A 20,106-nucleotide genomic window follows, 5' to 3' on the forward strand; every position below is an offset into this window, starting at 1 on the left:
AGCGGGATCCCTGTGGGGTCCATTACTTGAAGCAGAAGGAGGGCTTCCACACCTGAGCCTCGATCCCGGCATTCCGGGTGGAGAAGGAGGGCCTGGGAGCTTGCTTGGCTCGGGGAGACCACGCCCTGGAGGGAGACACGGGCGAGACATCACTGCTGTAGGTAGGGCTCAGGGCAGTGGGCTGGAGGCCATCCTGGCCGGGGGAGGAGCGGGAGGGCCGAGGCAGGGCAGGCGACGGTGGGAGGGCCGCCTTGGGCAGGCTGGGCGCCAGGTCCAGGGAGCTCGGCTTGGCAGGCGAGGCGGCTGTGGGCGAGGACTTGGCAGGTTCCTTGATGGGTGAGAGGACAAAGAGCGAGGGCCGCAGCTGGCAGGGTGGCTGCCTGGAGGGCTCCGGGCGCAGGACCCCGTTCTCAGGCAGGTAGCCGTGATAGAGGGAGGCAGGCGGGGTTCGAGCGGGGCTTCGGGACGCCACTCGGAAGCCGCCGGGCGCGTGGGTGGGGTACTTCCAGCACGAAGGCAGGGACATGGTGGGTGAAGGGCAGCGGGCCCGTTCCGCGTGGCCCGAAGACTCGATGACGTACTTCTCCATGCGGGACTGGCGGCGGGCGTAGAGCTCGGCCCCCTTCCCAGAGGCCTCGGAGAGGTTCTGGTTGGGTTTGGGCTTAGGCTTGGCCTGGATACGCGGTGACTTGAGGCATGAGGCCCACTCGGGGACAATCTCCTCGGCACCTGCGGGGCTGGCCCTGTCCCGGGGTGCGGGCTCCTGCTGGAAGTTGGAGGCCTCGGCCCCCAGCGCAAAGGGCTCCTCCTCCACGCCCATCTCCCCCTGGTCCCTCTGCCTCCGCTTCTCGTCCGCTGTCTGTACCAGATCCAGCAGGTCCGGATTCGGGGTCACCTTGGGCTTCTCCACGAAGGTGAACATGGATTTCCGGCTGCCCCTGCGGGCCATCGACTCCTCCAAAATGCCCGTCTTGCTGGCAGGAACCGCCTGGCCCTTTAGATGAGAAGGCTTGGGGTCGGAGCTGGGGTACAGGGCAGAGTAAGAGGGGGGAGACCTAACCCGGGAAGTCAGGGGGGCTGTGGACAAGGTCTCGGCATAGGTTGGGGGCGGGGTGAAGTTCCCCAAGGGGCGTCTCTCCAAGGCGGGGCTTCGCTGTGCCACGGGCCTCCTCTCCAGCATGGGGCTATGGGACATGATGTGTCTCTGTGGCCGAGGGCTCCTGTCTGCCACGCTGGGGGGCCGGGGAGCGGGGCCCTTCTCTCCAAGATGTCGTCTCTCTACCATGGGGCTTCGTTCCATCTGGCTCATGCCGCCCGGTGCCTGAATCCCAAAGGGCCTGGCCGTCCTGTTGACCACAGATGGGGGCTTGGCCAGCGTGAGGTGGACCTCGCTGTACAGTTTGGTGGGCGTGGTGGCAGCTGCCTGCCCGGACATCTCTTGTTCTGTGGATGCCACTGGGGCACCAAGCTGGATGTCAATGAGCAGGGAGCTGGACACGAAATCTGGGGCTGGGGACCTGGAGCTGGAGATGGGAGTCACTTCTCTGGAGAAGGTGCTGGTGGTGGTAGGTGGAGCCGATACCTTGTCAATTAGCAGTGTGCTGGATCTCACCTCCGCGGCTGGCTCCTGGGGTTGCCCACCAGCACACGGGGTGCTGGGTTTGAAATCTGGCACCGCACCCTTCGGCGGGAGCTGTGCCTGTGAGGAATTCTGCTGGACGCTGGACAGTGGCAGGCTCTGCGGGGTGACAGTTGCCGGTGGGTTCTGCTCGACATCTGTGGCTGGCAGGTTGTGGTTGCTGTTGGAAGCTGGCGTGATGAGCGTGGCGCCGGGTGAGGGAGGGTTTTGGCTGGCATCTGTGGCTGGGCTGTGGACCTCCGCCGGAGGTGGAGTTGGGGGTGTCTGCTGGGCTTCTCGGTTCTGGGACAGGTGGAGCCCATTGGCCGTCAGCAGGGCCGCGTTCTCCTTTAAATAAACCACCAGTGGTACCTCCTCTTCCTCACTGGCCACCTTCTCCAGGTGCCGCAGCAAGTTGGCTTCCTCTGAGGAGCCCTCCATGCTGTGACCAGGGACCCCTGTGTCAGCGCTCTGGCAGGCGGGGTTTCTCGGAGGGCCTGGTTCAGGGAGGGAGGTGGGACTCAGGCTGAGCCCTGGGGCATGGCCTGTGGGGCTGGCGGGGGGCACCCTGAGGGACTCCTGGCCGGGCTTCTGTCCCCTCTGGCCGTGGCTCTCCAAGGTGAACTCGTTCACCCTCTGCCGGCGCCTGTTGAAGAGCTGGACGCCGCGGGAGTTGGAGCTGGGAGGGGTGGTCAGCTGGGCTGCGATCTGCTGGCTCCTCGCCTTGGCCTCTTTTAGATCCTTCTCGGTGAGGCTAGTGCTCCGGCCCAGCGCTGCAGGAGGGACAGAGGCCGAGTCAGCAAATGGGATTGCAGAGCCACAGGGGTACACACACAGACAGACAGATGGTCACCCATGCCCCACTACAGATGGCCTTTTCCTCCGGAATTTGATCTTTACTCACCGTGTCCTAGAATCCCTCATAAAGATCCCTGACCCAGCCATCATGGCCCAACTCAAATAGCCATGTAAAACCTCCCCTGATTACCCTTTTAGTATTAACTGCCCCCTTGTTTGGATTCCCGCTGAAGGTTGTTGACATGGCATTTACCAAACTCAGCAAGAACACCTCACCCTAGCAGTCAAGGCCCCACTCCATCTCGGACTCATCTTGTGCCACCTTTCTCTCTCACTGGGCTCTTCCTGGCTGGCTTTCTGTTCCTTGAAAACGCCAAGTGTGTTCCTGCCCCAGGGCCTTTGCACCTGCTGTTCTCTCTGCTTGGAATGATCTTTTCCCAAGTGGCATTCCATGTTGGTTCCTCATCGCTCAGGACTCACGTGAATGTCACCTCTCTGGAGGGGCCTTCCTCTATAATCAGCACCCCCCCCAACCCATCTCTTTGTTTTGTTTTCTTCATAGCATCCAACACAATTCAGTATTATCTTCTTTACACGTTTCCTTGTCTATTACCTGTCTCCCTCACCTAGAACGCAAGCTCTAAGGGGGAAGTGAACTTGCTTGACTTGTTCATCCCTCTAACCCCAGCCCCTAGAATAGTGCCTGGCAAAAAGTGGGCACTCAGGAAGCATTACTGAGGGCATGAATGAACCTGCAGGATATTCACATGCCTAAGTGCATATCTTAGGGCCCTTTACACTTTCAAACTCATAGTATAGTCATTTCTTAACACTAACACTTCCTCTTTTTAGAATAGGTAATACATTTACATGGACTGAAATTTTTTTTTTAACTTAAAAACATAAAAAAGTATACAGTAAAAAATGTCTCTCTACCTCTGTGTGCTCCGCACCACAAATCAGGTAACAACTGTTAATAGTTTCTTCCAAGTCCTTGCAGAATGTCTTACCATTTTCATTTAAACAATCATTGAAAAATTCTCATACTTTAATGTTATAAAAGTAATAAATTGGGCTAATTTCAGCAGTGACTCTACTAGAACATTGCATTACCTCATTTTATCCTCACAAGAACACTAGGACACAAGCATTACTTGCTCCCTATTTTACAGAAGTGGAAAATGAGGTCTAGAGACTTGTAAGTAACTCACCCAAGATCACACAGCAAAGGGTGGCAAGGCTGGAGTCAGATCAGAACCATTTCTCTCTGGGTCCACAGTGCATGCTCAAGCTGCCTGCTTGTCCCAAAGGTCCCTTTGGGACATATAGGGGACAGAGTCGGTGGGAGTCGGGGTTCAGTCTGGGGCTGCAGGCTAGGACCGGAGTCTGGGGCCTGAGGTCAGGGATCAGGCTGGGGGTCAGGCCCTATTAATCTGTAAGTTCACTACAGGGAACCATTTCTTTCTATATCACCAGTGCCCGGCTGGCACAGAGTCAGTGTTTAATTTGTGCTTATTGAATAAGGAATGAAGAAATGGACGCATGAACAAATGAACTTACGGACAGATGGATGGGACAGCCTGTGGCCGGGCTAGCAGCTCAGTTGGTGGCTGGGAAAATTCCTCCCTTTGTCACCCCACCCCCATCGAGGGAAGCTAATTAGTTCTAGAGGAATCTGACCCTGCCCTTCCTCCTATCTTGCCCTCATTAGCACTGGCCATGACATGCTGAGTGGGTCTCCAGGGACAGTTTTTCTAGGCATCTTGCCAGCGAGGCTCAGAATTCATGGACTCTCAGAGCTGGGAGGGCCCCTATAGAGGAGCTGTTTCACTACCACCCCCATTTTATAGATGAAGAAACCAAGGTTCAGAGAGCGGTGCAGGGTAGAGCTCACACTAGGGTCAGCGGGGAGGCCCACACAGGACAGAGTGGCTGCCGACAGCTGCTTCACTGGGACCAGGCCCAGCAGCCACAGGCTGTCTGGCCCCAAGCTCCTTCTTCCCTCCTCCCATCACGACCTGGCTCCCCACCACACACACCTGTGGCCACAGGTCCAGAACAGGGACAGCACACAGCCTGCCCCATGCGCCCCTGACGCCTGCTTCCTCCTGGTAGGGCTCCTCTCCTGCCTGGATCACCCCATGATGAAGGCTTTGGGGGTTGGGCCAGGCTGCTCCCCTGTGGGGAACTTAAGTAGGGGACAAGCCAGCAACACAGGAGGAGTTGCTCAGCTCATGTGATGTCCATCTCCTCTGGTCTGCTTAGAAGCCAAGCCTCCCGGCCCAAATCCAGGCTCTGCAATTTGCTAGCTGCGTGACCCTGGCAAGTTACTACATCTCTCGGGGCCAGTTTCCTTAGCTGAGAAGAAGGTAATAAAAGCACTGACAGGGGCTTCCCTGGTGGCGCAGTGGTTGAGAGTCCGCCTGCCGATGCAGGGGACACGGGTTCGTGCCCCAGTCCGGAAAGAGCCCACATGCCGCGGAGCGGCTGGGCCCGTGAGCCATGGCCGCTGGGCCTGCGCGTCCGGAGCCTGTGCTCCGCAACGGGAGAGGCCACAGCAGTGAGAGGCCCGCGTATCGCAAAAAAAAAAAAATAATAATAATAAAATTAAAAGCACTGGCATTAGGGTTTGGAGGCTACACTGAGATCGCGGATGCCAGGGGGGTTACTGTCATTCAGCCCAAGTAGAGAGGACCGAGGGCTCATGCTACTCTGGGATGGAGTTGACGATGACCCCACGTGACACCCTGGAAGGGGTCAGTGCTTCTTCTAGCAAAGGAGATTCACCCTACAGATCATGGTCCTGAGAGGGGTGACTGTCTTAAGGTCACAGAGCAGGGGATTCTAGAGTTATTGGGAGGCAGGGATCATTGCCCCAAATCACAGAACCTCAGAATCTCAGAGATGGCTGTCACCGGGTCCAATCCCCCACACAATTCCTGCGTCCCTAAAGCCATGTCCCTGCGTGTACAAGCCTCTGTTTATACCCTCAACTGACAGGGAGCTCACTACCCTGAAGATGTACCTTCTGCTAATTAACATTCTTTCTTTAGCTATAAAGTCACTCCTCATGTTAACTCCCACCTCTTGACATGACTCTGCCCCTCACCGCCACACAGATAAAGAGCTTTCTCTTTCCAACCTGACAGCCCTGCAGAGACTCAGGCACAAATCACATCCCCACGGGGCACGGTCAGGATGAACATCCCTGGTCCCACCAGTGGCTCTTATGACACAACTGCAGCCATCGTAGCTCACACTGATTGGGCTCTTACTGTGTCCCCGGCTAGCGGGTTCCCACCGTGCCAGGCTCCTAGAAAGGGCTTCAGTGTTTGTGTAATTCAGACCTCCCAAATCCCTGCACTTTTCTCTTTTTTCTCTTCACCTCTCTGCTTCAGTCCTATCCCAAGGTTGGTTCTAAGGGCCATGGGGCTAGAAAATGCTCCAGTGTCAGAGAGTGAAGGGCCCTCAGGGATAAGCTGGCCTGGGAGGCTTTAGAGAGGGAAGGGGTTGCAGAGGAGGCCATGGGCCAAGACCTGGTCTGCTGACCCCCAGCCGGGCTGGGAACGTTCCCCACGCTGTTGTTCTGGGACAAGAGGAACCCAGCAGAAAACGCCAGGGGGTGAGAGAGCCCTGCCTCCGAGGGAGCTCCCGTGCCCCCCATCCCAGCCTGCAATGACTCCACGGAAAAGGAATTTGGCAGGAGGCTTGGACCAGACCCAGCCAGCAATCCAAATGACTTTTGCCACCCTGCACAAACAAAGCTGGGAGAAGGGGGGCTGGGCCAACTACGGGCATCCCAGAGTCCCCCACTGCAGGGTACTGGAACTGCCACCTCTAGTGATGCCCCAGCCAGGTGGGTCCAAGATTGTGGTCCCTGGTGTCAGAGAGGCAAGAGGTGGCCAAGGGCCACAGGGGAGAGGCCCCTTGCTGAGCCCCCAATCTGCTTGTCTGCAGCCTGCACCTGTACAAGTCCTAACACCCCCTCTTCCCTCAGCCTCTTCAGGGCTGGTCCTTGAAAGCCCCACCCTGGACAATGGGTGAGGAGCTCTGAAGACCGGCCTTCCAGAGATGGAGGGGTGAGGGCAGACTCAAGGAGGAGCTGCCCAGCGTCAGAAGACCTGGGTCCAACAGGGTTAAATCCCTAAGTGGGGAAGGCGGACAGGAAGCCCTGAGTACAGCCCTTCGAATGAAGAGCGCAGTGGGTGCTATAATTAGTGAGCCCTCACTACTGCCCAGTATAAAGTGCTGTGCCACGCACTGTAGACCCATCGTCTTGTTCGATCCTCCCGATGACCCTAAGAGATAGGTACTAGCGCTCTTCCCAGTTTGCAGATGAAACCAGAGCTCAGAAAGACCTGCCCAGGGTCATATGACTTTTAAGCAGCAGAGCTGGGATTCAAAACTCAAAATCTGGCTTTGCTGAATCTCATTTCTTAACCACCCTGCCTTCCGGATCCTGACTCCGGTGGGAGGGGCACCCACAGAGACTCTGGTGCTCCTGGATGCTGGTCTGAAGAGCCCTCTGTTTGCACATCTCGTGATCAGTGCCCGCGGCAGTGCCCTCGCCTCTTCATATTCAGCTGCCCAGAGCAACTCATGCTTTGTCGTCCTTCTTCCTCTCGGGAGAAGAGCTGATAAACGCATTGTGACTAAGGTAGAGATGACTGCTAGGACATAAAAAACTAGTGGAGTAGAAAGCACGGTGTGGGGAGTCAGGAGACCTGAGTTCAAGTGGTGCTCAGGCAGCGTATATAAGCCCTTTCTCCCACCCCATTACTTCTGTAGGCAGCTGCCTGTTCTGCCGGCCATCAGGCCTTTTGGACAGAGGATCCAGAGGAGGGAGGCAGGGCAGGGGAACGGAGGCCAGAGCAGAAGGTCAGGACAGGGAGAGAATTCAAGGAAATTCTTCTTCACACGGCTGCCGTCAATGGGAGTGCCCAGGGCCCGGGCAGGGTGGAGTGGGACAAGGAGCCAGAGGTAGGAAGAGAGACTGGCTGGAGACGGCCCATTGTGGCTGCCTGGGAGTCTTGGCAACGGGACAGGTAAACAGGCTGGGATAACTGCCCCCCTGGTGGTGTCAGGAAGGAACCAATGGCTGGCTGCTGCACAACCTCGGCCTCAGCCGGGGGCAGGAAGATGAACTGGACCTGAGTAATGGCCTGACTACCTTGCCAGCCCCTGCCCCTGCCCCGCATCCTCCCTGCTGAAAGGAGGAAATGACACAGCCTCCTTTCCCTGGGGAGTTCTCCATCCATGCCAAAGTCCTGGTGAGTGCAACCTGCCTGAGTCCCAGCAGACTGCCAGGCCTCCTTGCAGAGAATAATTCATACCAAGGTGGGAAGGACTGCCAGTCACGGGAGATGCACAGGAATGGAAGTGAAGAGCCCCAGACCTAGCTCCAGCCTGGCCACCCACCGGCCGGCAGAAGTCATGGCATGCCTCTCCCTTAATGCCCAGCGGGAACTGAGACCACAGGAGGATGCTGTACGCCCTAAGTCACACACCCCAAACCACAGAGGCACCTCTGGGTGCTCGCTTTACTCACTCCGGCTGGGTCCTCCCTGCAGCCCAGCTTCCCTCCGGATGCCGAGCCGGCCTTGCTTCTCAAAGCCTCCGCGAAAGGCAGCCAATCGACTAGCTGACACAGAGGAAAATCCCACGTTGACGGCAACGCGGAGGAGCTGGATGTGACTTCTCTCCTCCACAGATGACTCAGCCTAGCTCTTTATCAGGAAAACCGATTTCGCAACAGCCTTTTAAATGGTCCCTCCGCCCCCAGTCTCTCCCCCGACAATCTACCCACCCCACGCTGCCAGATCCGTCTTCCTCCTGCCTGGCTCCACTCTGTGTCGGGCCTCTCTCCTCCTCTCCAGGACATGGGGGATCAAGCAGCCAGTCCTCGTCCTGCCATTCAGGGTCCCTGACGTCAGGGTCTGCCCGAGAGCTCGCTCACCTGCTCCCTGCGCCCTCAGCAACCGTCAGAGGGAGTCCAGCGGCTCGTGGTGCCACACCTGCCCTGCGAGTTCCAGCCTCTGCTGTGGGTTTGCGCGCATCTCTCCACCCGGAACCCGTCTCTGTCTCCTATCCTTTCTACACGCTCAATCCCCAGATCATCAGTGTTTTATCTGCACCGCTTAATAACCTCATCACTTGGCATATTATTTGTTTTAGTCAGAGTTTTCACCGGGGCGTGCTCACCACATGCCCCGTGCCAGGCCCTGGCTTCATTAACAGCAGCCAGGAGGTCAGCAGTCCCCTCATCTCCATGTTAGAGGAGAAACGGGCTCAGAGAGGTGAAGTGACTTAAGTGGTACAGCTAGCCAGAGGCAGAGTTGGGATTCGAACCCAGAGTGGCCCCGCACCCAGCCCAGGACCCATCACATGGGCCCTGCTGCCTCCTCCCAACATCTTGCTTTGCAGCAGTCAGGGTCTGGGTCTTATCTTCCCCCAGAGAGTGCAAGAGCCGGGGGACAGGGCCCTCAACTGCTTCCGCCTTGTCCCCTACACCTTCCCCGGGGGCTTGCAGAAAGGATGGAGTCAATGGGGATGACAACAGCCAACACATGAGGAGCTCCAGATGCTGCCAAGCTAAGGGTTTAGCATATATTTTCTCACTGAATCCTCACAGCAACTCATAAAAGAGGCCCCCTTACCTCTGTTTTATTGATGAGGAAAACGAGACCCAGAGAATTAGCCAACTCACCCCAGGTCTTACAGCCAGCAAGGGACAGGCAGAGCAGAGCTGGAGCCGGGAGTCTGACTGATCCCAAGCCTGGGCCCCTCCTTCTGAAGAGCTCAGCCCACAAAGCACACTCACTTTCCCACCTACTGTCCCAGGCCCAGCCCAACTGCCACTTCCTCCAGGAAGCGTTCATCAATCCATCCAGACTCCTCGATCAGTGCCCCTCCCCTACTCGACTGGGCCCAGGGGCCTCGCAGCAGGAGCAGGGCTTGAAGGAAACAACGGGTTGAGGAAGCTCAGGAGCCAAGGCCCAAGGGGAAGGAGGCTGGGACTGGCCCAACGCCTGGTATCTCCCTGACAGGGGTTCGGGATCATGCAGGGCAGGGTGGGTGGGCTAAGTCAGGTCGGCATGGGTGTTGGCTAGCAGGTATCCCTGTAGGCCACAGGCACTGCTCACTGCTGGCTGACGAGGGCCCTGCTATGCGGTCCTCCTCTCCCAAAGGCCGGGAGCCACCACCTTCCTCCTGCCTGCTCTACTGGCCTAAACACTAATCTACAGTTAGATTTTCAGGGACTTGGAAATGGTGACCCAGAGAGAGGCAGGTTCAGTTCCAGGTGCACAACAAACTGGAAAGGGCTGGTTCACTGGGAGCCAAGTTCAGACCCAGGCTCCCACCTCCCCCAGTCCGGCCCTGGTAAGCCAGGCTTCCCCCGTGACCCCCAAGCCCTCTCCTGCTGCATCAGCCTCCATCATCCCAGCCCTGGGAGCCTTGAGAGCACAGAAAGGACTACCACACCCTACCCTTCCAGAGAAAACAGTGAATCCAGGAGACGTAAAGGTGGTGAGCCAGGGCGGGAGAGAGAGCATTTCCCCTAAACTATGCCTCTGCCAGGAGCAGGGCTGAGCCTAGTCTATCTCAGGGTCCCCAGCACCCAGCCCAAGGCCCTTGACAAAGATACAGCCCTTCCTCTTGGCCCTGGGGCAGCCTGGGGCTGGAGTTGGTCCCATTCTCTCTAAATTCCCCAGACTCAGCAGAGGCCGTCACCCAGGAGGGGTTCACTAAGTGTTGACTAAACAAATGACTGAAGGATGAGCACTCCCACAGTCCAAATCTACCTTCACATGTTACTCCACCATTCACCCCAGGAGACAAATTCTCGATGTGTCTAGATCCCAGAGTTATGGAGATTCTAGGTCAGAGACCTAGAGGGTGGTTCCTCGAGGAAGGGGAGAGAGGAAGGAGGGAGGTAGCAACAAGACTTTGGGTGAAGAGGGAGATGAAACCTCAAATGGCAGTGTTAGATCCAAGAGGCAGAATATTCCATTGAGTGCCAGGAGAATACAGAGCTTAAGAGAGAGATGAACGAGGATGAAGAAATCTGGGAAGTCTTCCTGGAGGAGGTGGCATATGCCCTAGGTCTTGAAAGATGGAGATGTGGAAGTATTTCAAGCAATGGGACAGGCCAGTGGAGGCTGGAAGGCTCAAGGTGGTCCCCACCCCATCCTCTACACCCCTCCACTCACACCTCCAGTCAAGACAGCTGGAGAGGAAGGCACCTCTGACAGAGGAACACGTCCACCACTGGGCTTGCCCAGAGGCTAAGGGTGACTGGGGTGGTCCAGGTAGAGTTCCAAGGGAGCTATGTACATGGGAAGGCACATGCCTAGAGCTCAGAAGCACCGTGGTATCTGCCCTGGGCCTCTGGGTGGGTTACATAACCGCCCCACCGGGGCCACAGATTCAGCCGGGACCCTCCTCCGCCTCCACCTCCCCAGCCATCTGTCTCTGCTGCTTCCCTCTCATAGAAGAGGCCGCTGCACTGCCCAAAGCAAGGCCAGCGCCCTGTGGTAAATTCCCCACATTCCTTCCTCACAGAAAAATAAATAACGGGGAGAAAAAAATGCTGGAGGAATGATAATGACGGCCCCAGCACGCTGCAGTCCCAGCTCGCCTCCCCACCCTGTAGAGCAGAGCCCCATCCTGGGCTGGGGCGGGGATGGGGACGCTGCTGCTTCTCCCTGAGGCATCCTCACTGCCAGGCCCCGGGATAGACGAGCTGCCTGCAGCCCCTCACCGCTCCCCCAGGCCTCTCAACCCTCTTTTGTTCTCAGGGTCACTCATATCTGCTGAAGAAGGTGCTGGGAAAGGTGCTGAGAATCTTTCGGTTGTGGCAGGTGACCTCCGAGGGCAAACTCGCCAGAGGCTGGGCGCCCTTCACTTTTACTACTCAGGTTGTTGTTTACTGAGCGCCTCTTATGTTCCAGGCATTACTACATTATGTTTTGATTTATCTTTGCAAGCTGTGAACTGGAAGTACTGTCATACCCATTTTACAGATGAGGAAACTGAGGCTCAGAAAGGTTTTATGATTCGCGAAAGTAGTTTGGCCAGTGAGTGGTCTACCCTCTCCACTCCTGCCTCTTACTCCCGTATCTATTCAGCCTGTCTGTCCTCCCCCAGACAGCCCTCCTTTACCAAATCCAACCAGAGGTGCAGCCTGTTCCCTTCCCACGTCCTGCTCAACAAAGCATCCTGTGCGGGCTACCTTTAGTAAGTCACCTCACCTCTGAGTCTCAACTTCCTCATCAGTAAACCAGGGATGATTATAGCTGCTTTGCAGAGTCACTGCTGAGCAAATGAGATGCACAAATTATTTCTATAGCATAAAGCATTGTGCACACCTGAGGGGGATTTAACTTCAGCCTTTTGCACAAACCTACCTTTGTATAACTGTACCAGGCTAGGGCGCTGTCTGTCTCCCTCCCTTCTCCAGCCCTCCCTGGAGCTGGTCTCCCTCTTCTGCTCATAGTCAGGCACAGCCCAACCTTCCCCTCCCCCTCCAGCATCCTCTCAGCAAGGGAACCCCAGTGTCAACCTCTAGCTAACTGTGCTGTAGCAGGAGAGAACCAGGTTTGAATACCAGGTCTGCCTCTTACTGGATGTGAGCACCCAGGCCCCCTTGGATGGCCCCAGACCCAGACTCCTGGGAGGGAAGGTATGGCCAAGGCTCCCACCACTCAGTACGCAGTCCTGCAGCCAGGAGGGTGCTGTGGTCCTGAGCGGGCAGGAAGCTACCGACCCTGCCATCCCCTCATGCCATTCGCCGGTTACCGGGCATGTGTGGCTCCCCTCCAGCTGGAGGAGTCTCCAGCCAGAGGGAGGCTGAACCGTCCCCTTGTCCCTCAAACTGCAAAAGGAAAGCAGGCTGGAGGTCAGGGGATTTGGTTCCAGTCTGTTCTGTCACAATATGGGTGAGATGCTGGACTAGTTCCTGACCCTCTTTGGGTTTCAGTTTGTCCATGTGTTTGTTTCAGAGAAGGGATTGGCCTGGACCAGTGATTCCTAGAGTGTGGTACCCCCACACCTCTAGTGGGAGCAAAAGGATTTAAGTGGTACCCTGATACTTAATAACATCTTACTAGTTATGTAAATTTCACGTGTATTAGAAAAGGAGGATAATAAATCCATCAAAGGTACAGTACTGCTTAGGGAGAGGTAAAAGTGGATATTTCAGCAACAAAAGTTAGACAATTTAAAGAAAACAAGTATAGGTGGTGTATGAACTCATTCACTCAACTGATATTTATTGCACACCAACCAAGGGCCAGGCACTGTTCACAGCCATGAAGAGAAACAGATAAAGCCCTGCTTGCATTCTAGCACGGGAGCCAAAAAATAAGACTATTTCTATAATCTTATTATCTTATTATATTATATATCTATAATCTTATTCTATTCTATAATAAATTCTGTAGAGAAAAATAAAGCAGGGGTGGGAGATATACAGACTGCACAGGGTGGGGAGTGGTGTGCAAAGGTGAATAAGGTAATCAAAGGAGGCATCACTGAGAAGTCCCATCGGAGTGAAGAAGGTGAGGGAGTGAGGCTTGTGCATTTCTAGGGGAGGAAAGACCAGGCAGAGGGAACAGCTAGTGCTAAGGTCCCTAGGCAGGCTCGCACCTGGCAGGTTGAGGATGGTGCACGTGATGTGGAGGTGGGACATGAATAAGGAAACCAGCTTCTCTAGTGGTCTTTCTAGTGGCCTGCAGGGTCTCAGGGATCCCCCTGCATTGCAACCATTTGTGCCTGTGCGCACACGCACACACACACCCCCTGCAACACGCACATTCTGGACAGCTCCCTCATGCTGGTGAGAGCCTAGCCAGCAATAGTATATCTTCCTCTGCACACACACCCACACACAAAGGTGCTCTTTGCGTGTGCACCCGTAGAGGGGGAAGAACCTACACACCAGTGTGTGCACGCATAGCGCCCGTCGGTATGCATGTGGAGACACACAGGTACTCAGGTGGCACACTGACGCAGATGCACGTGTAGCGGGTACACACCTTATGAGCGGACATATGTGTCTCCCTCCTGCCAGCCTGCCCTGTCTCTGAGTTACCAGACCACCCTTGCCTGGAGGGCAAGTGCCCCGATGGCGTGGTTTCAAATTCACTTCTCCGTATCTCTGCACCTCAGTCATGGTTTCCCATTTCCAGGGCTACATTAAAATCGGCCACCTGCTGCTCAGATGTCCCAAGGGAGCACGTTGCTGTGGAGCATGTCCCCTTTTCTACCCCTACTGCAGTTAAATAGAAAAGCCATGGAAAATGCCTAGCACAGCACTGTAAACAGGATCAGCCGCTACTGGCATCATCGCTCGTCACAGTCATCCGCATCCCTGGCTTCATGCCTTTAGGGAGCTCAGGGGGCAGCTGATGAGTAGAAGGAAAAGGCCAGACTGCGAGCTTCAGGCCTGGGTTTTAGTTGCAACCTGGTCTCCAACACATCGTGAGGCCTCAGGCGAGTCCTGTCCCCTCTCTGGCCCAGATCGGAAACCTGTGGGTGCGGCAGAATTTCTCAGGGAGTGTGTCCAACATGCCGATTCCTGGGCTCCGCCCCAGACCCAGGACCACAGAATATGCACGTTAACAGTCTCCCTGAGGGGTTCTGAAGCACAGCTAGGTTGGGGACCCAGTGGGCTTTAGAGCTCATGATTTTATAAATGTGTTTATAATTAAATGAACATAGAGGGAAATGCTTGGAACATAGGCTGGCAGATAGACCCACGTCAACAAAAAATAAGTTTGAGAAAATATATTTACATAAGTAATTCTATGTAGTGATACACCATCCTTGAACATGCACACACGTTTATAGTTTTCCTAGCAGCTTCACATCCGTCAGAGAAAGAAGCAGAGCAGGGATTGTGATGCTATTTTAAAGACTAGAAAACTGAGGCAGAGAAAGGTCAGGGGGCCTGGCCGGAATCTCACAGAACACAGGTCTTTGGCTCCCAGCCAGGGTCCTTGGGCCAGCTTCGTTAGATGCACCACCTCGGGGCCTTGTCACGTTTTGCCTCCCAGCCCACAGTGTGCACTGTGTACACAGCAAACACAGTCCTTCCACTCCAGGTGCACTGACTTTTCCAGTCACTTGGGGTTCGCTGACAATGGGACAACCTCAGCCGGTTAATTTCCTTCCAGCTGAAATACCCTTCTCACTGGGCAGGGCAGGGGCTTCCCAAAGCCCTTATGCTCCATGCTACCGTTTGATCTGGAATGGTGTTTCTGTTCCAGCCAACCTGAGTCCAGATCCTACCTGAGCAGATCACTACCTTGTCTATGCTAAGCCTCAGTTTCCTCCTCTGCGAAGGGGTCTCCTAATTCCTATCCTTCGGGGTGATTGTGAGGATAAGGTCTTTTGTGCAAAGTACCCAGCACCTCGCCTGGTACCCACGCTTCTGCAATGCTGGAGCGCCACTAACTTGCAGGCTAAAGTGTGAGCTCCTGGAAGGCAGGAACCCACAAAGCGGTCATTAGGGCACCCACACCTACCACGTGTCGTAGGCTCGGTTAATATGCACCCGAATGGGTGAGAAATGAGATATCGTCTCGAACTTCTTCCTGATCCCAGCTCATCATTGTCTTTCATGACCCATTTCCCAGCGTGGGGGCTGGATGCACAGAGCAGAGATGCTCGGGGCCAGAGGGATGGGTCACGGGTCCTGGGAAGACACTGATGAAGGCCGCTGGGGAGGGCCGTGTTCTGGGAGACCTGAGTGCAATCCTGTTGACTCAGAGGCATAAATAATGCACTAGCACATTCTCTGCTCGCCATCCTGTCATGCTAAGAATAGCACCAGCTACCCTTTCAGGGATTTCTCAGGGAAGAGAGAGGAGGACACCAAGATGGGGACAAGCAGGAAAAGGCATCGCTAGACTGTGGCCCATCAGGTGCCCTTTTCTTCAGGCCCACCTTTCCAAACCCATCAAACTGATGACCCTGGAGGTCTGAGCTGAAAGGGCTCCTGGGGGCACCTGGTCAGGAGAGGCCTGAGGAGACGGGGCACCACCCACCCTCGCCCACTGGGGCTGTTTCTTTTCCTCCTCCCTTCTGATGCCCATCCCAATAAAGCCCGTGCCCCTAACCCATACCCCGCGATCCCCACCCCCAGTCATGTGATGAACAGAGTGGGCGGTTCCCCGCTTAATGTGTTTTCATCTGTAAGACTTTGGAGAGAAAAGAAGATTCTATAGCTGTTGATTAAAAAAACTTTTTTAAGTTAAAAATGACTGACTTAGCGCTTCTCATACTTTAATGTACATTAGTAGTTACTCAGGGTTGTTGTTAAATTGCAGATTCTGATTCAGGAGGTCTGGGGTGCGGCCTCAGAGTCTGCATTTCTAAGGAGCTTCTGGGTGACGCTGACATTGCATACATGATTGCCATACCATGAGTACAGAAAAACTAGAGTATTTCCCTATAAACTAGATGGAGAAACCGAGGCCCAGAAAGGAAAAGGGATGTGCCCGAAAGCATACAGCAGAGCTAGGCTCAGAACACAGGCCTCCTGAATCCTCCTGGGGCTTGGTCCTAGAGGGGCTCTGGGGTTGAATGGAGGTGGCTGGAGTGGGACAGGGGACAGACAGCAGTTTCAGGCAGCAGGAGTCGGTCCGGGGGGCGGGCCTTCATTCAGCCAAAAGCTGAACCTCCTGGGGTCCACAGTCTCCCACAAGCCATAAGAGGAAATAAGAATCCACCGGAACAGAGGCGCTCAGCTGAAGTGGCTGCAGCCCCTTGCTCAAAATCATGCCCTCATCAGTTTGCATTTGAGGCCCGAGGGGCTGGTACCCTCCTGGAAGGCAGGATGAAACAGGGGGCTATTAAAATGCAAACAAGATCCAGACAGAGGAAGATGAGGTCTGAGCACTCTGCATTCAGTCATACTGAGAAGTGGCTGGGGGAGTGCGCGGTGGGGGGGCCCACTACACTATCAGGATGGGCATCGGAAGGAAAGCAGAAAAGAAAGGAGGCAAGATCAGCCTCTAAGACCAACACTAGGAACAGCTCCTCCTTCCTAGGCTTGGCCTCAAACCCCTTTGCAGACTCCAGGCCCCACTGCCCCTCCATGCCAGGCTGCAGCTCCCCTCGTGGTGTTTGCTCTCCCTACACGCCAGCCACGCTGGCCTTCCTTCAAGTGCTCAGACAGGAACCAAGCACTTCGCACCTCAGGGCCTTTGCACTGGCTGCTGCTTTTGCCTAGAACCCTTTCCTCCCATACCCCTCAGTTGTCCCTTTCTGGCCATACTTCTCCTCCTTCAGGGATGTTTGCAGGTCTCAGGGAGGGTGCGCCTATCCTGGGAGGTCACATTCCTCTGCCACAGCACCCTCTATCTCTCCTCCAAACTCTCATGAGATTTGTAATTCCATCGTCATTTGTTTTAGTGTCAGTCTGCCCTGCCGCATGGTAAGGAGGTCCCGCCGGGCAGGGACCTTGGCTATCATTTCTCTGCTATGTTCCTGCCCCCGTGCCTAGGCCACAGCTGGGCTCAATAAACATTTCCTGACTGAATGAGGGAATAAATGAATAAAACCAGTGCTGACATCTACCTGCATGTTTCCCAGTGACCTCGCTCACCCTGGAGAAGTTGTAAAGGACCAGGACTTGCAAGATTATGTGGGTCTAACCCTCTGCTCTGCGACGCTCCAGCTGAGTGGCCTTCACAGGTCATATCACCTCTCTGAATGGGGAGCGCTGTTTGTCGGGTCTAAATGAGAGGTAGAATCTGGGAAAGGCTCTGAAAGCTAGAAAGAGGTTTAACTGGTAGCTCTACTCATCCATGTTTGAGGCCCAGAGAGGGAAAGGGCCTCATTCAAGGCCACACAGCCAGTGTGTGGTGACGCCAGACCCCCCGTGGCACAGCTTAAAGCCAACAGGCCCACCCAGACTCAGTGAGGGCACCATCTGGCTGGAGGCGGGGCAGGGGTGGAGGAGGAGAGGAGAGGAGGTGGCTGGGAGCATCCAGCCTCAGGCCCAGAGCCAGGGTTGGGGTGGGCGGGGCCCCCAGCAGGAGCCCTGAGTGGGGCCTGGCAGCTGGGCATAGGGGAGCCAACTGGCTCAAGCTGTGTGGTGGCAGGCCTGTTCCGCATGCGCGTGACGGTCTATTTTTTAATCAGCTCCCTCCCCATCCCCCAACTTCATGTGCCCTCCTAAAGGGTACATATTAGGAACCACGTCCTGGCTGAGACCAGGGGCCAGCTTGGAGATTGGTGGGAGGGTCCCCAAGTCCCATATCGTCACGAAACCCACAAGTCCTAAGCAGCCCAGAAGGCAGTACAGGAGACTCAGGGAGCCTGTGTGGGCTTGGGCCTGTCCCTGGACTCTCTGACCTCAGTTTACCCCGTCCGTACAGTGAAGAGAGTCATGCCAGACTCCATGACAGTTTATTACAGCTCAGGCTCTTGGGATCCACTCAAGCTTCACGACACTAATGACGCTCACTTGTCAGGCCCTGGCAGAGCCTCCTTTGCCCACAGCATTCCCAGGGCACACATGATCCTCCCTGACCTACTCCCAGGGGATGAGGGGAGAAGATAAGAGGCTGAGCTGGCTCAAGGGTCAACCTCAGAACCCCAGGCCCCAGACGCAGTGAGGCTCCCCCTTCCAGCACCTGAGGGGCAGAGATGATGAGGATCAAAGGGCAAAGAGGTGTGTTATTAAGCACGTGGCTCAGCCCCTCTGAGCCTCTGGCACTCCACCTAAGGCAGGAGAGAGCATGTTGTGCAGGAGTTAAGCACATGGGCTTTGAGGCCAGAATGCCTAGGTTTGAACCTGGCCAGTTACCACTGTGTGACCTTGGGAAGCTCACTTAACCTCTCTGTGCCTCAGTTTCCCATCTGTAAAATGTTGATGATAACAGGACTTACTTCATAGAGTTGGTGACATGTAAAGTACTTAAAACACCCTGGCACATAGTAAGTTACCATAAATGTTAACTATTTTTCAAGAACTTTGGCTTTTACCTATCGAACACTCTTTGTCTCCAAAAGATTTTATTCCAGAGGACGACATGCAAGAGTGTCACGTCAGCCCACTCTCCTGTCTCTGAGGCTCATCCAGCCTGCCCCTTCCTGCCAGCCCAGTGGCTTTCGCGTCTGTCGAGCTCTTTCACACTCACGATCCCCTTATATCCTTCTTAGTCCATTTCATAGTAGCTCAGAACCAAAGCCTGAGTCCCAGAGGAAGCAAATGATTTGTCCAAGACCACCAGCTTGTTGGCTAAGGTTGGAGGTTCAAGTATCCATTCCTGAAGCTCGATCCAGGCCCTCTTCCACGATACTGTGCCCATCCTCCCACTATCAAACCTGTTCCTGGCTAAACGTCAAAAAGTAACATATACTGAGATATGAGTCTTCAGCGAGTGTCCCTCTTCTCCAGGGCTTGCTATTTTAAAAGAGATCAAAACATTATAATACTATTTAATAGGTAATAGTTATTTTTATCATCTCATTTAATTTTCAGAACAACAGTACAAGGTAGGGTCTGTGATTGTTTCTATTTTATAGATGAGGAAACAAAAGCCTAGAGAGGTTATATAACACACTCAAGATCTCCCAGCAAGCTGGGGAGAGAATCCAGGGGTCCAACCACAGGATCTGTGTATTAGACACGCAGGAAACAGCTAGCACGGGAGTAGACCGAATTTTGCGTCACCTGCAGCAGCCCTGGGAGGCTGGACAGAGAAGGGTAGGGTAGGGTAGGGTCAACACAGCACTATACTATACTGCCTCACTGAGTGGAAAAGATGAAGCTAGGATGATGGAATTTCAGGCAGCGGCCAGTTGGTAAAGATTTCATTTCGGAGAGAGAGGGCTTTTGTGAGCCTCTGGAATTACAGGGCCTGGAGGCTGTCCCCACATTGACTTCTCCTCTGGCCACACTGGGTAGCAATTGAGCCACAGTGTCCAGGGACAGTTCACAAAGGACTCTGAGCACACACACGCACACACACACACACACACACGCACGCACGCACGCACGCGCGCACGCACGCACGCGCCTGGTAGAGCCCAGCTGCCCCTGTGACCCGATCACAGGCCTGGGTTCCTTTGGGTGGACAGCCTGAAGCCCTGAGGAATGAAGGCATTTTCATAACCTACAGCCAATGCCCACCCCACTCCCATCCCCCAGCTCTTAGTTTAGACCTTTCACCAGCCTCTGAAACACCCTTTCTCCCAACCAAATCCCTCCCATTCTTCTAGACCCAAGTTCTGGACATGCCAACTCCACAAAGGCAGCCATGACCACACCTTCAAATAACATTCAGGGTGTTGATCCAACGCCACCTCCAGAGAGAGGCCTTCCCTAACCACCAAGACAAAGAACCCCTCTAAGTGCTCTTCATCTTAGCAATGTGGCTTTTTGTTTGTTTTTCAGGCTACTTTTATCTATCTGAAACTATCTTGCTGATTTCTTTGCTTCTCTTTTTCTTGTCTATTTCCCCAATTAAAGAGCAATCTTGAGGGCAGGGACCAGTCTATCTTGTTCACTATTGTAACCCCACTGCCTAAGGATCCACGCACCCCATTGCTAGACAGGGACACTGAGGTCCATAGAGGGCAAGGGATTCACCCAAGGTCATACAGCAAGCAAGTGGCAGAGGTCGGTCTAGCACCTGCAACTCTGCACTACGGCCCAGAGCACTTGGCCTGTCCCC

General features: G+C 54.9%; 1 protein-coding gene across 7 annotated transcripts in view; it reads right to left on the reverse strand.

Annotated features, from left to right (window-relative positions):
- SYNPO (synaptopodin) overlaps window positions 1-20,106 on the reverse strand; it is a 53,591-nt gene that overhangs the window by 7,750 nt on the left and 25,735 nt on the right. For 3 of the 7 annotated variants that reach the window (XM_004280345.3, XM_033406732.2, XM_049707788.1), the window contains one exon: window positions 53-2,391. In XM_004280345.3, coding sequence (XP_004280393.2) covers window positions 53-2,391 — 2,339 coding nt within the window. Of the gene's footprint in view, window positions 1-52; window positions 2,392-7,964; window positions 8,156-8,222; window positions 8,379-9,122; window positions 10,522-20,106 lie in introns of those variants that run through there. The other 4 variants (XM_049707787.1, XM_049707789.1, XM_004280346.4 and 1 more) reach the window with 4 other exon arrangements.

The sequence above is a fragment of the Orcinus orca genome, chromosome 3, assembly GCF_937001465.1.
Source record: "Orcinus orca chromosome 3, mOrcOrc1.1, whole genome shotgun sequence".
Classification (NCBI taxonomy): domain Eukaryota; kingdom Metazoa; phylum Chordata; class Mammalia; order Artiodactyla; family Delphinidae; genus Orcinus; species Orcinus orca.